The 15,633-nt window shown below is 40.6% G+C and overlaps 1 protein-coding gene across 3 annotated transcripts; it reads right to left on the reverse strand.

Annotated features, from left to right (window-relative positions):
* Nucleotides 1-589: 589 nt before the first annotated feature.
* Nucleotides 590-13,543, reverse strand: LOC125000058 (CD9 antigen-like). Of its 3 annotated transcripts, XM_047575398.1 has the most exons (9): nt 13,312-13,543; nt 4,709-4,811; nt 2,939-3,036; nt 2,776-2,850; nt 2,596-2,697; nt 2,431-2,520; nt 1,892-1,975; nt 1,159-1,233; nt 590-1,128 (listed from the first exon to the last, which is right to left on the reverse strand). In XM_047575398.1, the coding sequence occupies exons 1-8, from the start codon at nt 13,378-13,380 to the stop codon at nt 1,168-1,170; spliced, it is 687 nt and encodes a 228-aa protein (XP_047431354.1). In that variant the 5' UTR covers nt 13,381-13,543; the 3' UTR covers nt 590-1,128; nt 1,159-1,167. The 3 variants fall into 3 exon arrangements, with proteins under 3 accessions (XP_047431354.1, XP_047431353.1, XP_047431355.1); XM_047575397.1 differs by having other exon boundaries at nt 590-1,233; nt 13,312-13,540; XM_047575399.1 differs by lacking the exon at nt 13,312-13,543 and adding an exon at nt 9,246-9,425 and having other exon boundaries at nt 590-1,233.
* Between the last annotated feature and the right edge of the window lie 2,090 nt (nt 13,544-15,633).

The following is a 15,633-nucleotide window of genomic DNA, read 5'->3' on the forward strand; positions in this document are numbered from 1 at the left end:
AGATTTTGGTGTTTTATCAACAGCCTTTACTTTTATATGTTGAGTTAATTATGATGAATTTTATAAAGATTTCAATTATTTTTGTTTCTCACGTTCTGAAAACAATTGATTTTCAGATTAACATCAGGAGTGAGTCTGTGCGAGTCTTGTATTTTATTTTTTTCAAAAAACAAAATAAAAGTTTTTTTGTCCAGACTGTGCAGCTGCTGGAGAAACATATTTCAAAGTAAAAGTCAGAAAACAACTTGGAGTTGAACTGTTTTTAAATGTTTTTCTCGTATTTTGTAAATGAACAATTATTAAACTCTTATTTTTAGGTTCCTGGTGTCATGTTTCATTCATTTTTAGGGGTAAAATTGCTTTATTTTCCATCACTAATGGCTCAAGGAAATATTTACAAATCCACTTAATAAATCAGATGATTCAGACTCTGCTACATGAAAATCTGTCACAGTTAAATCTTTGAAAGGAGAAAATATCAAGTTGAATTAACGAACTTTTGAACTGTGTTTATAACACGTATGACAGATTAAACTGTTCATATATAATTTTTTCCAACTTTTGTAACAACAAACGCATTTAACACAGATTTGTGTTTATTAGTTTATTTATTTGGCATCTTAAGACACAAATCGTAATTGCTTTAATCCAAAAAAAACAAAAAACAAAAATGTGCATAAAACGCGACAGTTCAGATTTGATTTAATATAAAAAAAAATTTAAAAAAGTAAAAAATAAAATGTGACCTTCGTTAGCTGCAGAAAACCTGTTAAACTACAGCTCAGTTAATAAAACAAGATTTCCACCAGAGGGCAGCAGAGACGTAATGAAAGTCTTTACCCTGAAGACGATCAACCGATGATTTTATTTTATTTTGATGCTTCCTGTCATTATAAACGTCCTGTTTGTTCTGTTTACTCCTGTTTGAACATTTAATCTCCTGCAGCAGAGACGAGCGAGTGGAAAAAGCTAAAGAGGCGTCGGTGAACGGATCCGTACTCTCACAGGTCGATTAGTCCATCCTGCACGGATCCAGACGGTCAGAGCACGGCCGTTATTAAAATGGTTTAGACTCTAAAAGTAATAACAGACAACGGGAGGAGAGTTAACGTGGAGGAGGAGGAGGAGGAGGAGGAGGAGGAGGTGGAGGTGGAGGAGTCCTGGCGTTTACACAAAGTCTCTGGATTTCTTGATGGCGCAGCAGAGCATCATACTGAAGATCATCCCAAAGATCTGGAGACACAGACAATAAATACATGTAAATATATTTATACAAAACTTTATTAACAAAGACAGAAGAAGAGAGAGGAGGAGGAGGAGAAAAAGCAAAGAAAGCAGGGATGAAGAGAAGATGACAATGGAAAAGGAGGAAGGGGAGAAAGAAAAAAGAAAAGCAATGAGAAGGAGAAAAATACAAGATGAAAAATTTGGAAAGTAAGACAAAGGGAAACAGAAGAGAAGAAGAAAACGGGAAAAATGAGAAGACGACGAAGGCAAAAAGAACCCAGACGAAGAAGAGGAGGCAAAAAGACAGAAAGGCAGGAAAGAGGAGAATAATAAATAAAATGACAATGGAAAAGGAGGTGGAAGAGGATAAAAAAAGGAGGATGAAGGAAAAGAAGATGATAATGGGGAAAGGAAGAAGAGGAGAAGAAGGAAAGAAGGAGAACAGGAAGGAGAAGAAGACTAAAAGAAAGAAAACAGGAGGAGAATGAAAAGGAGAAAGAAAATTAGGAGAATAAAGGAGAAAACAGATAAAAAAGGAGGAAGTTTGTTCTTCATCCTCAGTCCTGAATCAACAGATGAACAAACCATTTATTTGCTATGAATTCTGGGTAAATAGTGATGAGCTAAGCTAACGCTAGCCTCAGGTCTTTAAAACCAGACTCACCATGATGACTCCGATGCCGATACCGACTCCTCCGATGATGTGCAGCTTGTTGTTGAACATCTCCTCGATGGCGGCCGGACAACTCTGACCGGGGGGGGATTATTTTTAATACACAACAACAACAACAGTCTGAGCTCAGTCAGGTTTAAAGAGCTGAGATGAACGATACCACGATTCTTCGCTCCGATACCAAATAATACCGAGGCCAATATCCCGATACCTTTAGACGTTTGTATTTTATACGACACTTTTTACTATTTTTAGAATTAATTACAGATTCTGTGTCATAAAAGTATCAATATTTCTTGTGAAAGAAAAAAATAAATAAAAAAAATCGGACTTGGTATCGATATTTTGCCTCAGTGGCTTTTAAATTACTTTTAGTTTGTTAATATATATAAAATATAATATCATTTTTTAATTTTATTATTAGTTTAAGATTTTCCATTAATAATAAAAGACGCCAACGATCTGAATTATGACGTCCACACGTTTGAGAAACAGTTTTTCTACTTTTGAAAACGCGTTTAACTCGTTACCGTGGTGATGAGGACCTCCAGCCCCTCCTTCTTGGGGCAGATATCTTTGGCGGCGTCGATCACGGTTCCCGTTGGGCCGCAGCAGTCCAGCTACGAAGAGGAAAATCAAGTCAAGCCTCTGAACTAATTTAACTCAGACGCCTGAGAAAAGGCTGGTGTTCTCACCCCGAAGTGGATGAGGCGAAGCGTCTCCTTCAGAGCTTCCTGCTTGGTTTCCTTGTAGTTGGCGTAGGTTTGCTTGTAGAACTCAGTAACGTCGTTCACCACCTGGACACAAGAGGAAGGAGTTCAAACCCGAGGCCCCGAGCAGCCGCCGACATCGATCAGGAAAAGTTTGTTGGTTACCTGGTCCTTGTTGGAGAGACCCCAGATCCCAGCGGCCACTTCCACAGCGAAGATGATGAGCAGGAAGAGGAAGAACTACAACAAAAACAAAATAGTTTAACCACCGAGTGCTTCCTTCAGGGACTTTATGAAGAAAGAAAGAAAGAAAGACGGGAGGACTCACCAATCCCAGCATGCACGGCGACTCTTTGATGGCTCCGCAGCATCCCAGGAAGCCCACGACCATCATCAGGGCGCCGGCCGCGATCAGGATGTAGACGCCTGCAACCAGGGAACCAGTTTATTCTCAGGTTCGGAGGAGAAAACTTTAAGGTGAGGTTTGCTGTAGCATATAAAGTCTGGGGCCTCCATGGATCCGACTAGTTTCTGGACCGGATAAAGATCTTAAACATCATCCGGCTGAAAGACGCCATCGGGGAATATCATCGTCTCCAACATAAACCTAAACCTGACACCATCCAGGCCTGGTCTGATAACGAAGACGTTACCCACAGATCTACCTTTAAGTTCTGGTTTAAGTTGGATCCGGACTCGTTTGTCTAGAAGGTTCCACAGATTTCCATGAACCTGAACCTGAACCAGGGAGCATCATCCTGCTGGAAGTTGGAGCGTTTGATGTAAAAAGGAATAAAGTTTAAAAGTGGGTGGCACATGATGCACAAACTGACCCATTTCCCTGCTTCTAACATCAACTCTTAACGAATCCGACCCAATGACGGGAGCCGTCCGAGTCAACAACTCATGAACTGGACTCTCTAGACAACGTCCTGTTTGGAGGTTACGATTACACCAAGAAAGGTTGTCTGCATGGAGTTTACTCATGAACGTGACAAACACAACATTACGCAAAGGCAGCTTGAGTTTGAGGAAGCTGATGGTGGAAAGTCCGGACTGACGTAGTCGAGGTTTTCTCGGACACTTTGGTGAGAAGGAGCCCAGACGAACTTCCAGCCACAGCGGACCATCGTCCACGAACGGTGATCTCCGGCAGGAAGACGCCACAATCAGCCGATCTGTACCGTAAACTCGTCTTTCCTGTTTATTTTTGTATATGTAAACTCAGTTATTTGCATGTTGCGTCACATGATAGTCGCCATAAACCCCGGTTGTGCGTTCAACTAATGTTATAAGAACAAGGGAAACGTTTTAAAGCCGTGATTTGATTCTTTATCGTCTCTTTTCATGAGGATGAGTCACAGCAAGTCGTGCACACACACACACAAATATTCCTCCTCCTCCTCCGAAGTGATTATTAAGATGTTTGTCGCTTCGAGGCCCGGCCTCCGTCGCCCTTCGCTGCCCACCTCCCTCATCAGTTTGATGGAAGCGACAACACAAAGAGGCGAGGGAGGCGGCCAGTCCGTCGTTCTGTGACAGTTCCTTTGGAGAATACAAAAGTCCGGGAACAAAGACGCCCCTGTCCGACGGCGAAGAATGGAAGCTATGTGTGCGGCGCTGGAGGAGTTGCCTCAGCCGCCCTCTGGATGGCCCGCATCAGGTCACAACAACAGACCAACACCGAGTCAACCAGCTTTTAAAGTCACAGATCGCTTTCTTTCCAGGAGGCTGTTTTTCATGAGTAATGGTTCAGGTTGGGTTGATGAATAAGAACCAAGAATGAGGCACAGCTTTTTAATGTACCAGTCGATATATGTCACCGGTGGTTCATAAACTTTGAGTGATGACAAAAATAATGGCGCCAAACCCCTTTGACTCATCTCAGTCTCAGTTCCTGTATAAAAGCCAGTCACGCTGGGATGGAAAACCCTGAATACATCCACTCCAGCTCTTACATCACCACAGATTTTTATGCATTGCATAATCTTCCAGGTCATTTTGACTCACGTATAGTAATTACACCAGAGTGACGCATCTTCAGACTGTTTTGGCTATTGTGTGCATGAAGGTGAGGACTTGACGGGACATGTCTCACCGGTGAAGAAGACGGAGGGTGATCCCTCCCCTTCAAACAGCCCCTCTGTCCTGGAGTCGAAGCGAAGCCAGAGTCCCACAGCGAGGACTCCGGTCCCGGCGAGCTGCAGGAGGGAAAAACACAAACGTCTTTACTGACATGGTTTAAAAAAAAAAAAAAAAAACATTCTTTATCTGTGTGGAAATCAAAGCAAAGCTAAAGCAAAGGGACTTTATCCAGAGGACATTTATCAGCCTTAAATCTGAGATCTCTGGTCATTGATGGGTTGTTGGAAAACCACTAACAGCAATAAAACAACTTATATCCTTTTGTCTAACGTTGCAACAACAACAGCAAGTTTGAACTCAACAACGTTGTTGTAAAATATGCAGAAAGTGAAAGAGACCAGGTCACCGCTAGTTTTTTTGTTGCTAGGTTATGCATCATGCAGAGGTCCGTCCCCATAGAAAAACTTTGAAAGTCAAATCTTTGTTTGTTGCTGTTGCTGCCAGGTTACACAGACAATGGCCATGCTGTAGTCAGTTCCCTTAAACGATAAACACCTGTAAGATTGTAGAGATAATGTGGAGGCAGAGGCGGCTAACGTTAGCAACCGTGCTAATGCTGGTGGTAATTTTTCACCAGGTTTTTTTTTTTTTTTTAATGTTTGATTATTTCCTGTGTACACTTTGTTAGCATTAAAAGTTAAAATTGTTAAAAAAATTTCCATTGTCTGAAAACGTTGTTAGCACAGTTGCTAACATTAGCTGTTAAGACCATAGACCGTATATAAATATGGACTAAACACGTCTCCTTGCACTGGCCAAACTGATGAGATCTTCCTGGGATACGAGCGGCGCCATCTTCCGACTAAGGAGCAAGAGTCCGATCTGTACGGGGGCGGAGCTGAAATATTGATGCCCCACCCACACTTCCTCCTGTCTCACTCGAGTTTTTGTTCGATTACGCTCTGATCTACCTCCTTCAGTTACAAGGAAATGTTGAATTGTATTCGGGACTTATCTTTGAGGAGTGGTTGGCATGACAACTGGTGGTCGCCATTATGTCACATCCTCTTTTTTTTTTTTTTTTTAATAGCGTCGACAACTAACTCCAACAAAACTTATAAAAAAAATTAAAAAAAAGACACTTGAACATTAACTACTTAACTACTTAAGATGACAGAAACCATCCTTGAAGAAAAATTAGATGTGTATTTTAGTTCAGCCCAAGTCCCGCCCACTAGAACGGAGGAGGCGGGGCTTATGACCTACACCGCAGCCAGACACCAGGGGGCGCTCTACTCGCTTTGGCTTCACTTTAGAGGAGCAGTTCTATCATCCATCTTTTTAACAGTCTATATCAAGACAAAACAATGTGGGCGTCAATTCCGCTTAAAAAATGTGAACGCTAACATTAGCAATCATGCTAACATGCATTCACCAGTTTGGTTATTTACTCTACTATACCCACACCTGTATGTTTTTTCACAAATTACAAGAAAATGTGAAATTACAAACAAGTTTTAATGCTAATGAAGTCTACACATTAACTTTTTGTTTTTTGGTTACTGATTTTCTAACCTAGTAACAGAAACACAGGAAGTGGGGACTTAAAAGGGTAGAAGCCTCTGATTGGTGGAGAGCAGACCAGCAAGTAGGACAAACAGTTCATAACATATCTGGTCTTTAAGAGGCTCTAGTCATGCAAGATTCAGGTGTGCACCACCCACAAATGCTCCGAATAAAAACCTAATCTAACACCAGTCATTTGGAACTGAAGACGCAACTAGAATGAAACATCGTTATAGAAACGCAAGTGGCCTTTACGTGCTTTTATTTCTTGCAAATTTTCTCTATTCATGCCCTTGTTTACAGAACAGACGCTGGTCCAAGTGGAGGACCAATCAGACGAGGAGGTTGCATAAGTTGCTCTTAGGGAAAGCAAACAGCTGGGGAATGAAGTTTAACCTGCTGAATGTTCAACCCACACACAGAAAAATGCTCAAACTTGTCAGATTCTCATCTAGTTCACAAATTCACCTCTGGACGTAAATGTAAAGAATGTCGTGTCTCTTTACTCAAATATTATCCAGAAGCCTGTTGTGTTTCCGTCACTTGACTATGAATCACACACAAAACATCCGTCCACCCACAACAACATGAACCAAACCGTCAACAGCTATAATTTTGGTTTTAAGCCGTCTGTGCTGGAGGAACATGAACGCAAAACATTTTCAAAACGAAACCCTGCGGCTCAGCTTATCTTATCAGCCTCATCCTATCAGGCACATGGAAAGTTTCTATGATAAGAGCTGATGTAACGTGGAGACTGAGGACTTTCTAATGCACAAACATGGAGCGGTGACATCGGCTTGACTCATCAACAAAACAACAAAATATAATCACCAGAGAAACTTTCAACGCTGATTCATTTTTGTTTTAGAACCAGATTTTTAAAAAATACTTTAACAGCGTTTTAAACAGAAACCTTTACATCACTTGTCACCATTGTTTCACATTCTCTCGAGTTACGACACGAGGTGACTGAGTCATTGCTTCCATTTCAGAGATTCCTGTAGAGTTAACGCTTCCTAAAGCTTTTATTTTCATCCTGTCCTGGTTGAAATAACGTCTAACGAAGCTGAAACAAGGAGCTAATTTAGGAAAAGCTAAAAATCTGTTAAACTGAGACGTCCACTAGTGGCTGAGTCCCGAGCTGGGACAGTAACGCTACCACTTCAACAAGAATCTGGGTCTGAACCAAGCAGCAACGTTTGGTGCTAATACATGAAGCTAACACAGAAATGATAAAGACTGCAAGATATTTTAGCTGCAATACCACAAGCGGCCACTAGGAAAATCGGTAGCTAGAGTGGGCGACACAAATAACAACATACCACGGTGTAGATTAATAATCAAGCGAACTTGGACACGATTTATTTTTGATGAGAAACAAAATTAATATCAAATCATCATAAAATAAGAAGAAACTATAAAAGCATTAAAAACAAAGCCTTAAGTCTTGTGCTCGTCCGCTGTGAGTCATGGGAAAGTGAATTGCCCATAATTATTGTCTGACATACGGCACCAGTGACAAGGTAAACATCCACACGCCTAAGAATCTGTCGGCGCATGACGTTAAGTTGCCCTGATTAATGAGGGTTAAACACAGAAGCCGGACACACCCTCCAAACATGAAGCCCCCACATGTTCAGGACGTCGCATCCGTTAATGTGCACAACTAATTCAGAACTAGTTCATCCTCCCTCTGCGTTAAAACCTTAGAAATGGAGGAAGCTGAGCCTGAACGTCCCGGTTTGTTGGGAGGATTATGGACGTAGAATGAAAAGGCTCAGGAGAGTTGGGATGTTTGTGTGGAGGAAACCATGAGACGTCCTCCCATGAAAACAGTGATTTTCCCCCCGAGGTTCCTGTTTAATGCTCATTAACCACAGAGTTAGAGAGAAATGTGACGTTGGACGCACGTCCTGTGGGACGTGGTTTTCATGGAAGTGGTGAAATCCATTAGAAATGTCCACATACCCGAAGATCAAACAAAGCTTTAAGAGATGAACCACTGACTGTATGTTAAGTTTCTTTAACTGTGTATAACTTGATGCTTGTATATAATGTAAACAGGTCCAAAAATGACCTAGAAGTCTAAACCGTCTCTATGTCCCAATGTTGGAGCCTCTAGTGGACATTAGAGGAACTGCAGCTTCAATCACATGGTGTGTGGGCTTCATTTTTCTAAAAGGTCACGAATAAACCATTTAAACATGTGTCCTGTGTGGTTGTCTTCAAATCAGGTCCAGACACCAAAGTTGTGTTTGTACCTGGCTGTAAACATGTTTATTAATCTTCAACTCTATGAAGACTGACCTACATTCAAAAGGGTCATTAGAGGAAGTTTTTACCACTTCCACATCGTCTGCGCTTCTTCTGATAGTTATAGATCCCATTTCAAGAACTTTAAAGAGACAAATTTACCAACAAATAAAATCATTCGTAGCCTGTGTGTGTGTGTGTGAGAACAGTTTAACACCTACTTCTGGATTATTTCTCAAGAAAACCCACAGAACATGGCGACTCTCAGGGAAGTTATGGAATTTGTTATGGAATTGGAGTAAGAAATCAATTATCTTTATAGTTCTTAGTTTCGTCACAGAAACAGTTCAGAAGTCAAAACTTATTTAACTTAGAGCCATGGAAACAATCAGAAAACCCTCTGCTTTTAAAATGTGGGTTGAAAAATGTTTGATTAATCACAGAACAAGTAAAGGACCAAATAAAAAGTTCTGTGAAGTATTGAAACATCCTGATTTAGATCCTCAGCACAACTTACAAAGCAGTTTAAACATATTTATTTGAATGTTGCTGCAGTAGTTTTTGATTTTTATAAGTTTCACAAGGTTCGTTTTTTCCCCCCAAGAGAAATAAAGTCAAATCAGAGCTGCCCTCAAACTAAAGCAGTTGTGTAATCAAAGAAACCGACCAAATCACTCAGAGGCTCATGAATCAAACGCCACCGACACCGTGTGAGTGACTCTACGTACCCAGAAGAGAAAGTTGAAGACGAACACCAGGTATTTGATGCACTGCAGTCCACTCATGACGCTCAGCTGGAGATTTAAACCGTCTTAAGAAAGAAAAGGGAAGCGTCCTCTGGCCAGACGGCGGGAACAAGTAAAGAACAGTGTGGGAAGAAGAGAAGTAGCTGCCTTTTTTTCCTGTGTGTGAACCACACCCTTGTATGTGAATTCACCTGTGTGTGGATGTTAGGGGGAGGGGAGTGGGTGGAGGGAACAGACGATAGGTCGGACCGGGTGGGAGGAGCTAAACAAACCAGGTGAAAACAATCCAGAAGCTGGAGACACTGATTCACACTCCCTGGCCAGTTTATTCGGTACTCGTGACCACATTCCACTGCCCTGTTTCTAATGTGGAGCCTGGAATCAAGTCTAGATTAAAGTTGAGACAGAATCTGGTCCAAAACCAAGTCTAAACTGGTCTAAAACTAGCCTCAGACCAGGCCTAAACCCAGTCTAAACCGGTTAAAAACTAAACCCAATATTAATCCACAGTCAAGACCAAATCTGAAACCACTTCAAAGTTAAGTCCAAATCTAATCTAAATCTTTTCTGAAACACGTCCAATGTGAAGCACAAATCCAGTCAAAGACCAGGACCAGAATTACTCAAAAATAAAGTCCAACTTCAAGCCAGAAACTGGCCAAAGACCAAGTCTAAATCCAGTCTAAACCCAGTTATTAATCCTACTAATACTAACTATTACTCAAGTCCAACATCAAGTAAGAAACCGTCCTATACCAAGTCTGAAACCACTTCAAAATCAAGTCCAAATCTGGTATAAAATCATTCTAATAATAATAATAACGTTCAAAGGTGGTTAAAAAACAAACCACATATATCACTAATCTAACTATAACTTAACGTTGACCCAGTCCAATATCAGTTTCAGGTCCAACATTAAGTCACAAACTGGTCAAATCCAAATCTGATATAAATCTGGTCTTAAACTCCGTCTAAAACCAAAGCTAATATCACTCTAAACCGTTTAATTCAGTCCAGATTAACGGCACAAACCAAGTCATCCACAATGATCATCCAGATGAATCGTTCTGATTCTGGTTCTGAGTCATGAAGGTGGATCTTAGTGTGTATTAACTACTGAACCTAATGATTGTACGTATGAGTGTACGGGAGGTTTGACAATGTCCTCTCTGTTAAAGATTAAATAGAACTTCTTCATTTAGTCGTTTATTTGATTGAAATCTAATCTCAACCACTGGTTAAAAATAAATCAGACATGTTTTCTTATATCCTAAACACTGGTCTTAATATTAGCATGAGGCCTAATGCACCAATGTTCAATCCAATAAATAAATAAATACTTCTTATATTATTCCTTGACTTATTGCACCAAACACAGAGACAATACATCGACAGGTCGGTCTGAATTATTTCCTGACGTTTGTGGGTTGTCACACAACCACGTCTTCCTGTTTTTAGTTGCTATAGAAACAAAAACACACAAAGAAAAGACATCTAGACAACTTGTTTCAGTCCAAACTATATTCTCCTTCACACACACACGCACACACACACACACACACACACACACACACACACACAGACACACACAGACACACACACCTCCAGGGACCGGAAGGTAAATCGAACCCTTCTAGTCCCACCGCACGCCAACGAAACCAACAACAGCAGCTTTGTTTAGAAGCTGCCGAGGCCTCGGTTTGCTTGTCTCTCTTCACTTTATGCTTTTTAAAAATGCCTTCAGTGACAAAGGTGTTTGTATAAATCGTCATGTTCGGTGCCACGGTTCAGGTTTAAAGAAGAAGCAGCGCTTCCGTCTCTGCTGGATCGTTTGGTTGCTCCTGTTGTCACCTACTGATATGTGACACCTCAGGATTCCTGCTCCCAAGTCACCTGTAAAACCTCCACTTTAATAAATTACTGAACTTCCCGTCGGCCTGGACGTCTTTTCTGATCTCATCTCCTAAAAAATAATAATAATAAAAACTACCTGCTAACAGCTAATCAGAATTAGAATTAGAATTCCTTTAATTGTCCCATGATGGGGAAATTGCAACTTCCAACAAAATGCACAGGGGCAGAAAAATAACAAGAATAAAGAGTGGACTGTATAAATGATAAATAATAAGATTAATTAGAGTAGAATAAAAAAAATAGTATTGGTATATATGCAAAAAGTATTGAGTTGCACAGATAATAATTGTCGGATGTTGCACACAGGACATATCTTTTCTCTGTTATCTGATTCTTTACAGGAGATAAAATCTCCTTCTCATGTTAAATATTTGACAAAAAACACATTAAATTAGCCGCTAATAATAGCAAAAGCTAACACCTGTGTTAGCGTTAGGCTTAACAAATGTTGTTGTCATTTTAAGTCATGAAATTCAGAAGCTATTTCTTGTTTACAACCTAATCAGGTCGCTCTGTTCTTAAGATGTGACTTGATTATTCAAACCACAGCGAGCAGCAATTTGACTAAACCTCCACCCACTGGTTCTGTGGCTCTGTTGTTACCTCCTAGCTAACAGTGGCTAGTCCTAGCATCACAGCTAATAATAGCTAGTCCTACCCTCCCAGCTAACGGTAGCTCTTCCTAATTTTCTAGCCTCCCAACTAATAGTGGCTCGTCCTAATTTGCTAACCTCCTGGTTAAGAGCAATTCTTCATAGCCTCCCAGCTAACAGCAGCGCTTCCTAGCCACCTAGCCTCCCAGTTAATAGTAGCTAGTCCGAGCCTACCAGCTAACAGCAGCGCTTCCTAGCCACCTAGCCTCCCAGTTAATAGTAGCTAGTCCGAGCCACCCAGCTAACAGCAGCTCTTCCTAGCGTCCCAGCTAATGGTGGCCGGCCGACTAGCTAAAGTTCCTAGCCTATCAGTTAATAGTAGCTGTCCTAGCCACCCAGCTAACAGAGCGCTTCTACCCTAGCCTCCCAGGTAACTAGTGGCCACCACTTCCTAGCGTCCCAGCTAGTGGTAGCGCTTCCTAATTTCTAGCCTAACAGCTAATAGTGGGTCTTCCTAGCCTCGTAGCTAATAGTAGTTTGTCCTAATTTTCTAGCATCGCAACTGATAGTAGCTCTTCCTTATTTGCTTGCCTGCCAGCTAATAGTAGTTCTTCCTAGCTTCATTATTTAAACATTTATTAGCCTCTTACCTAATATTAGCTCTTCCCTTTCCCCCGTTTGAATGAGAAATGCAGACTACTGCCACCTGCTGGAGGGAAGAGTTATTTCCTCTCAGGTGCGAAGTGTAACACTGGTTACACTGGTTGTAGTCTTTTCAAATTCAACTTTTTTGGTTCAGTCACAGTTGATATTTGTTGTAGCTCCTCGTGTCTGTTTGTTGTGTCTCTATTAGTTTTGTTTCAATTTGGCAGAAACGAAGTGAGTCAACACCACCCTGGTGTTAGTCATGCTAATAAGATCTGGCATAGTCTGAAAAAAAAAATGATGCTAGACATTTTAGGTTGTATTAAAAATATATATATATATATATATATAATAAAATATATTTTTATTTACGTGAAGATATTGAGAAAATATTATTTTAATTCACTAAACTCAGGTCAGATGTTTTACTATGTAGAAACTGAAATAGTCAGACGTGGTTATTCTGCCACAGACACGTATTTGTATTATTTCCACTTCCACATAACACACACGATCACACTGTTTATAAAAAAGATCACTTCTGTCACTGAGTGGGGAGACAATCCACACCTGAAACGCTTCATGCACCGCACCCTGTTTAAAAATATAAACATTTTGTGTTTCTTTCATTACTAAACAAAATATATTCAATGAATAATATTCCTAAATACTCAAATAAAACGGAGCAGATCAGGTCTTAAATTCGGCTTAAATTAAACCGTGGCACAAATAATCTTAACACAGTTAATAATATCACGAAAAGTTGTATAAATAAATATTTGTACGCCGTTTGTCAAGTTTGACTGTTAGTGTTGTTTTTAGGAAAATGTTAGCGAGACTTACAGTGAAATATAAACGTGAACATTTGTGTTATTATTTTAAATTCTGACTCTTACCCAGAAGACGAAGTTGAAGATGAATAGAGCGTATTTGACACACAGCTCCCAGCTGGTCAGAGCCGTCATCCTTGTCTTTTTGTTGTTTATCAGCTATTAAACTATGAAACGTCTCCGTTAATCTGTCGCCGTCGCTTCAGCTCGGAGCGGTTCGGTTCTGTTCGGTGATTTCCGGCGGAGCTCGGAGGAGGACGGACAGCACCGACCCGCCGCTCACATAAAGAGGCAGAAATAGAGAGATTTCAGTCGTTTTTTTCCCCTCCTCCTTTCTCTCTCTCTTGTTTCTTTGTCTTTTGTTTGGACTTTCTGTTCTTTTTCCAGTCAAGCACGAATCATTTGATCAAGATTAAATGTCCGAACTATAGTCTATTGTGAGGGAACAACTACAGAAGCTGTGAACATCCTGACATCATAAATTATGCGCAAAGAACTAGGAAATAAACAACAACAACACAGAAACATATTTTTCATAAGTATAAAAATTAACAGTAGTGGCAAAACAAGAAAGGTTAAAGATGGTAATAACATCCAGTACTTTATAAACATCACTAGCATTACTAGTTAACAATGTATGCAAATAACCAGCATTTCCAGTCTAGTCACCAATGCTATGCAATGCTATGCTAGCTACTTACTTCCCCAGGCTAGTCATTAGCATCCCTACAATAGCAGCTAACATCCATAGCTTGTGACCAACCTTTAACGCAAATCACAGACAATGCTAGGTCAGTCATTAGCATACCCCTAGCATAGTCACTTGGCTAGCAGCTACTTCAAGGACAGTCTTGGTTAGTTATTAGCCTTAATTAGTCACTAGCATTGTAGGAATAGCAACTAGCATCTTTGGACTATTTTCATTTCTAGTTTAGTTTATAATATAGGCAAATAACTAGCATTTTCAGTCTAGTCACAAATGCTATGCAATGCTATGCTAGCTACTTACTTCCCCAGGCTAGTCATTAGCATTCTTAGGCTAGCGACTAGGACATGTAGATCAGTTATTAGCATCCCTACATTAGCGGCTAACATCCATAGCTAGTGACCAACCTTTAACGCAAATCACAGACAATGCTAGGTCAGTCATTAGCACCCCTAGCATAGCCACTTGGCTAGCAGCTACTTCAAGGACAGTCTTGGTTAGTTATTAGCCTCAATTAGTCACTAGCATTGTAGGAATAGCAACTAGCATCTTTGGACTAGTTTCATTTTTTAGGTTAGTTTATAATATAGGCAAATAACTAGCATTCTCCATCTAGTCACCAGCAATGCTATGCTAGTCACAAAGCTTTGGATGCTAGCTGCTAACATGTGAATACTAGTGAACAGCCTTAGACTGCTAGTGACTGCGAACGTTTGTCTTAGTGGCTATGACAGGGATGCTAATGACTAGCACTAGCAAATTAGTCACTCGCCTAGGGATTCTAACCTTGGGACGCTAGTGGCTATGCTATGGACGCTTAGCGACTAACCTTGACATAGTTGCTAGTCTAGAGATGCTAGTGGCTGTTCTAGGGACTCTTAATGACTAACCTTGAAATAGTTGCTAACAAGAGATGCTAGTGCTAATACTAGGGATGCTAATGACTGACCTAAGGATGCCAGTAACCGACCCAGATATATGCTAATCGCTATCACAGGGATGCTCGTGATTAGCCCAGGATTGCTAGTGACTAAAAATGCTTGTCAGAAGCATCAGGTCACCAGTGACAGACCTGAGAACTTTAGTAGCTAGCTTAGTGTTGCCTACGCTAATGATTTGCCTACAAATTCTTCTCAGGAGATGTTATTTGAATGCCTGTTTATTATTAAAACTATTGCAGCCCTGTGTAAATATACTAGTATTTACCTGTAGCATCTTTTTATTTAATTTCGTTATAAAACACCAGTGAAATGAACAAAAAATACCAAGAGTTAGATTTCTGAACTTTAAACCTCCAACCTTCAGCCTCCGAGGAGCCGCGAAGGTCAACGGCGGCCGAAAGCCAGTGTGTCATGAGGTTATATTCTCCATCTCTGCTGCTGTTTACTCCTTCTTCCCCAGAACAAAGGCCTCAGTGTGAGCGGTCAGCCCACACTGGCCGCTCGTTGTGTTATTGCACACAAACACACACAGTGATGGCGAGGACGATGAAGACGATGATGGTGATGGAGGAGTACAGTGAGGCCCAGCTGACCAGAACCACAGAGTTCTGACCCGCACTCATTGAAATACTTCTACATTTCAACCCTAGACTCAGAAAATTGTTTTACTTTTGTGAAATTGTTTCTATTTTGTTTTTATTTATTTTTTTTATATGCTGCAATATTCAAGATTTACTGATC

Source organism: Mugil cephalus, chromosome 22 (assembly GCF_022458985.1).
Source record: "Mugil cephalus isolate CIBA_MC_2020 chromosome 22, CIBA_Mcephalus_1.1, whole genome shotgun sequence".
In the NCBI taxonomy this organism is placed as follows: Eukaryota; Metazoa; Chordata; class Actinopteri; order Mugiliformes; family Mugilidae; genus Mugil; species Mugil cephalus.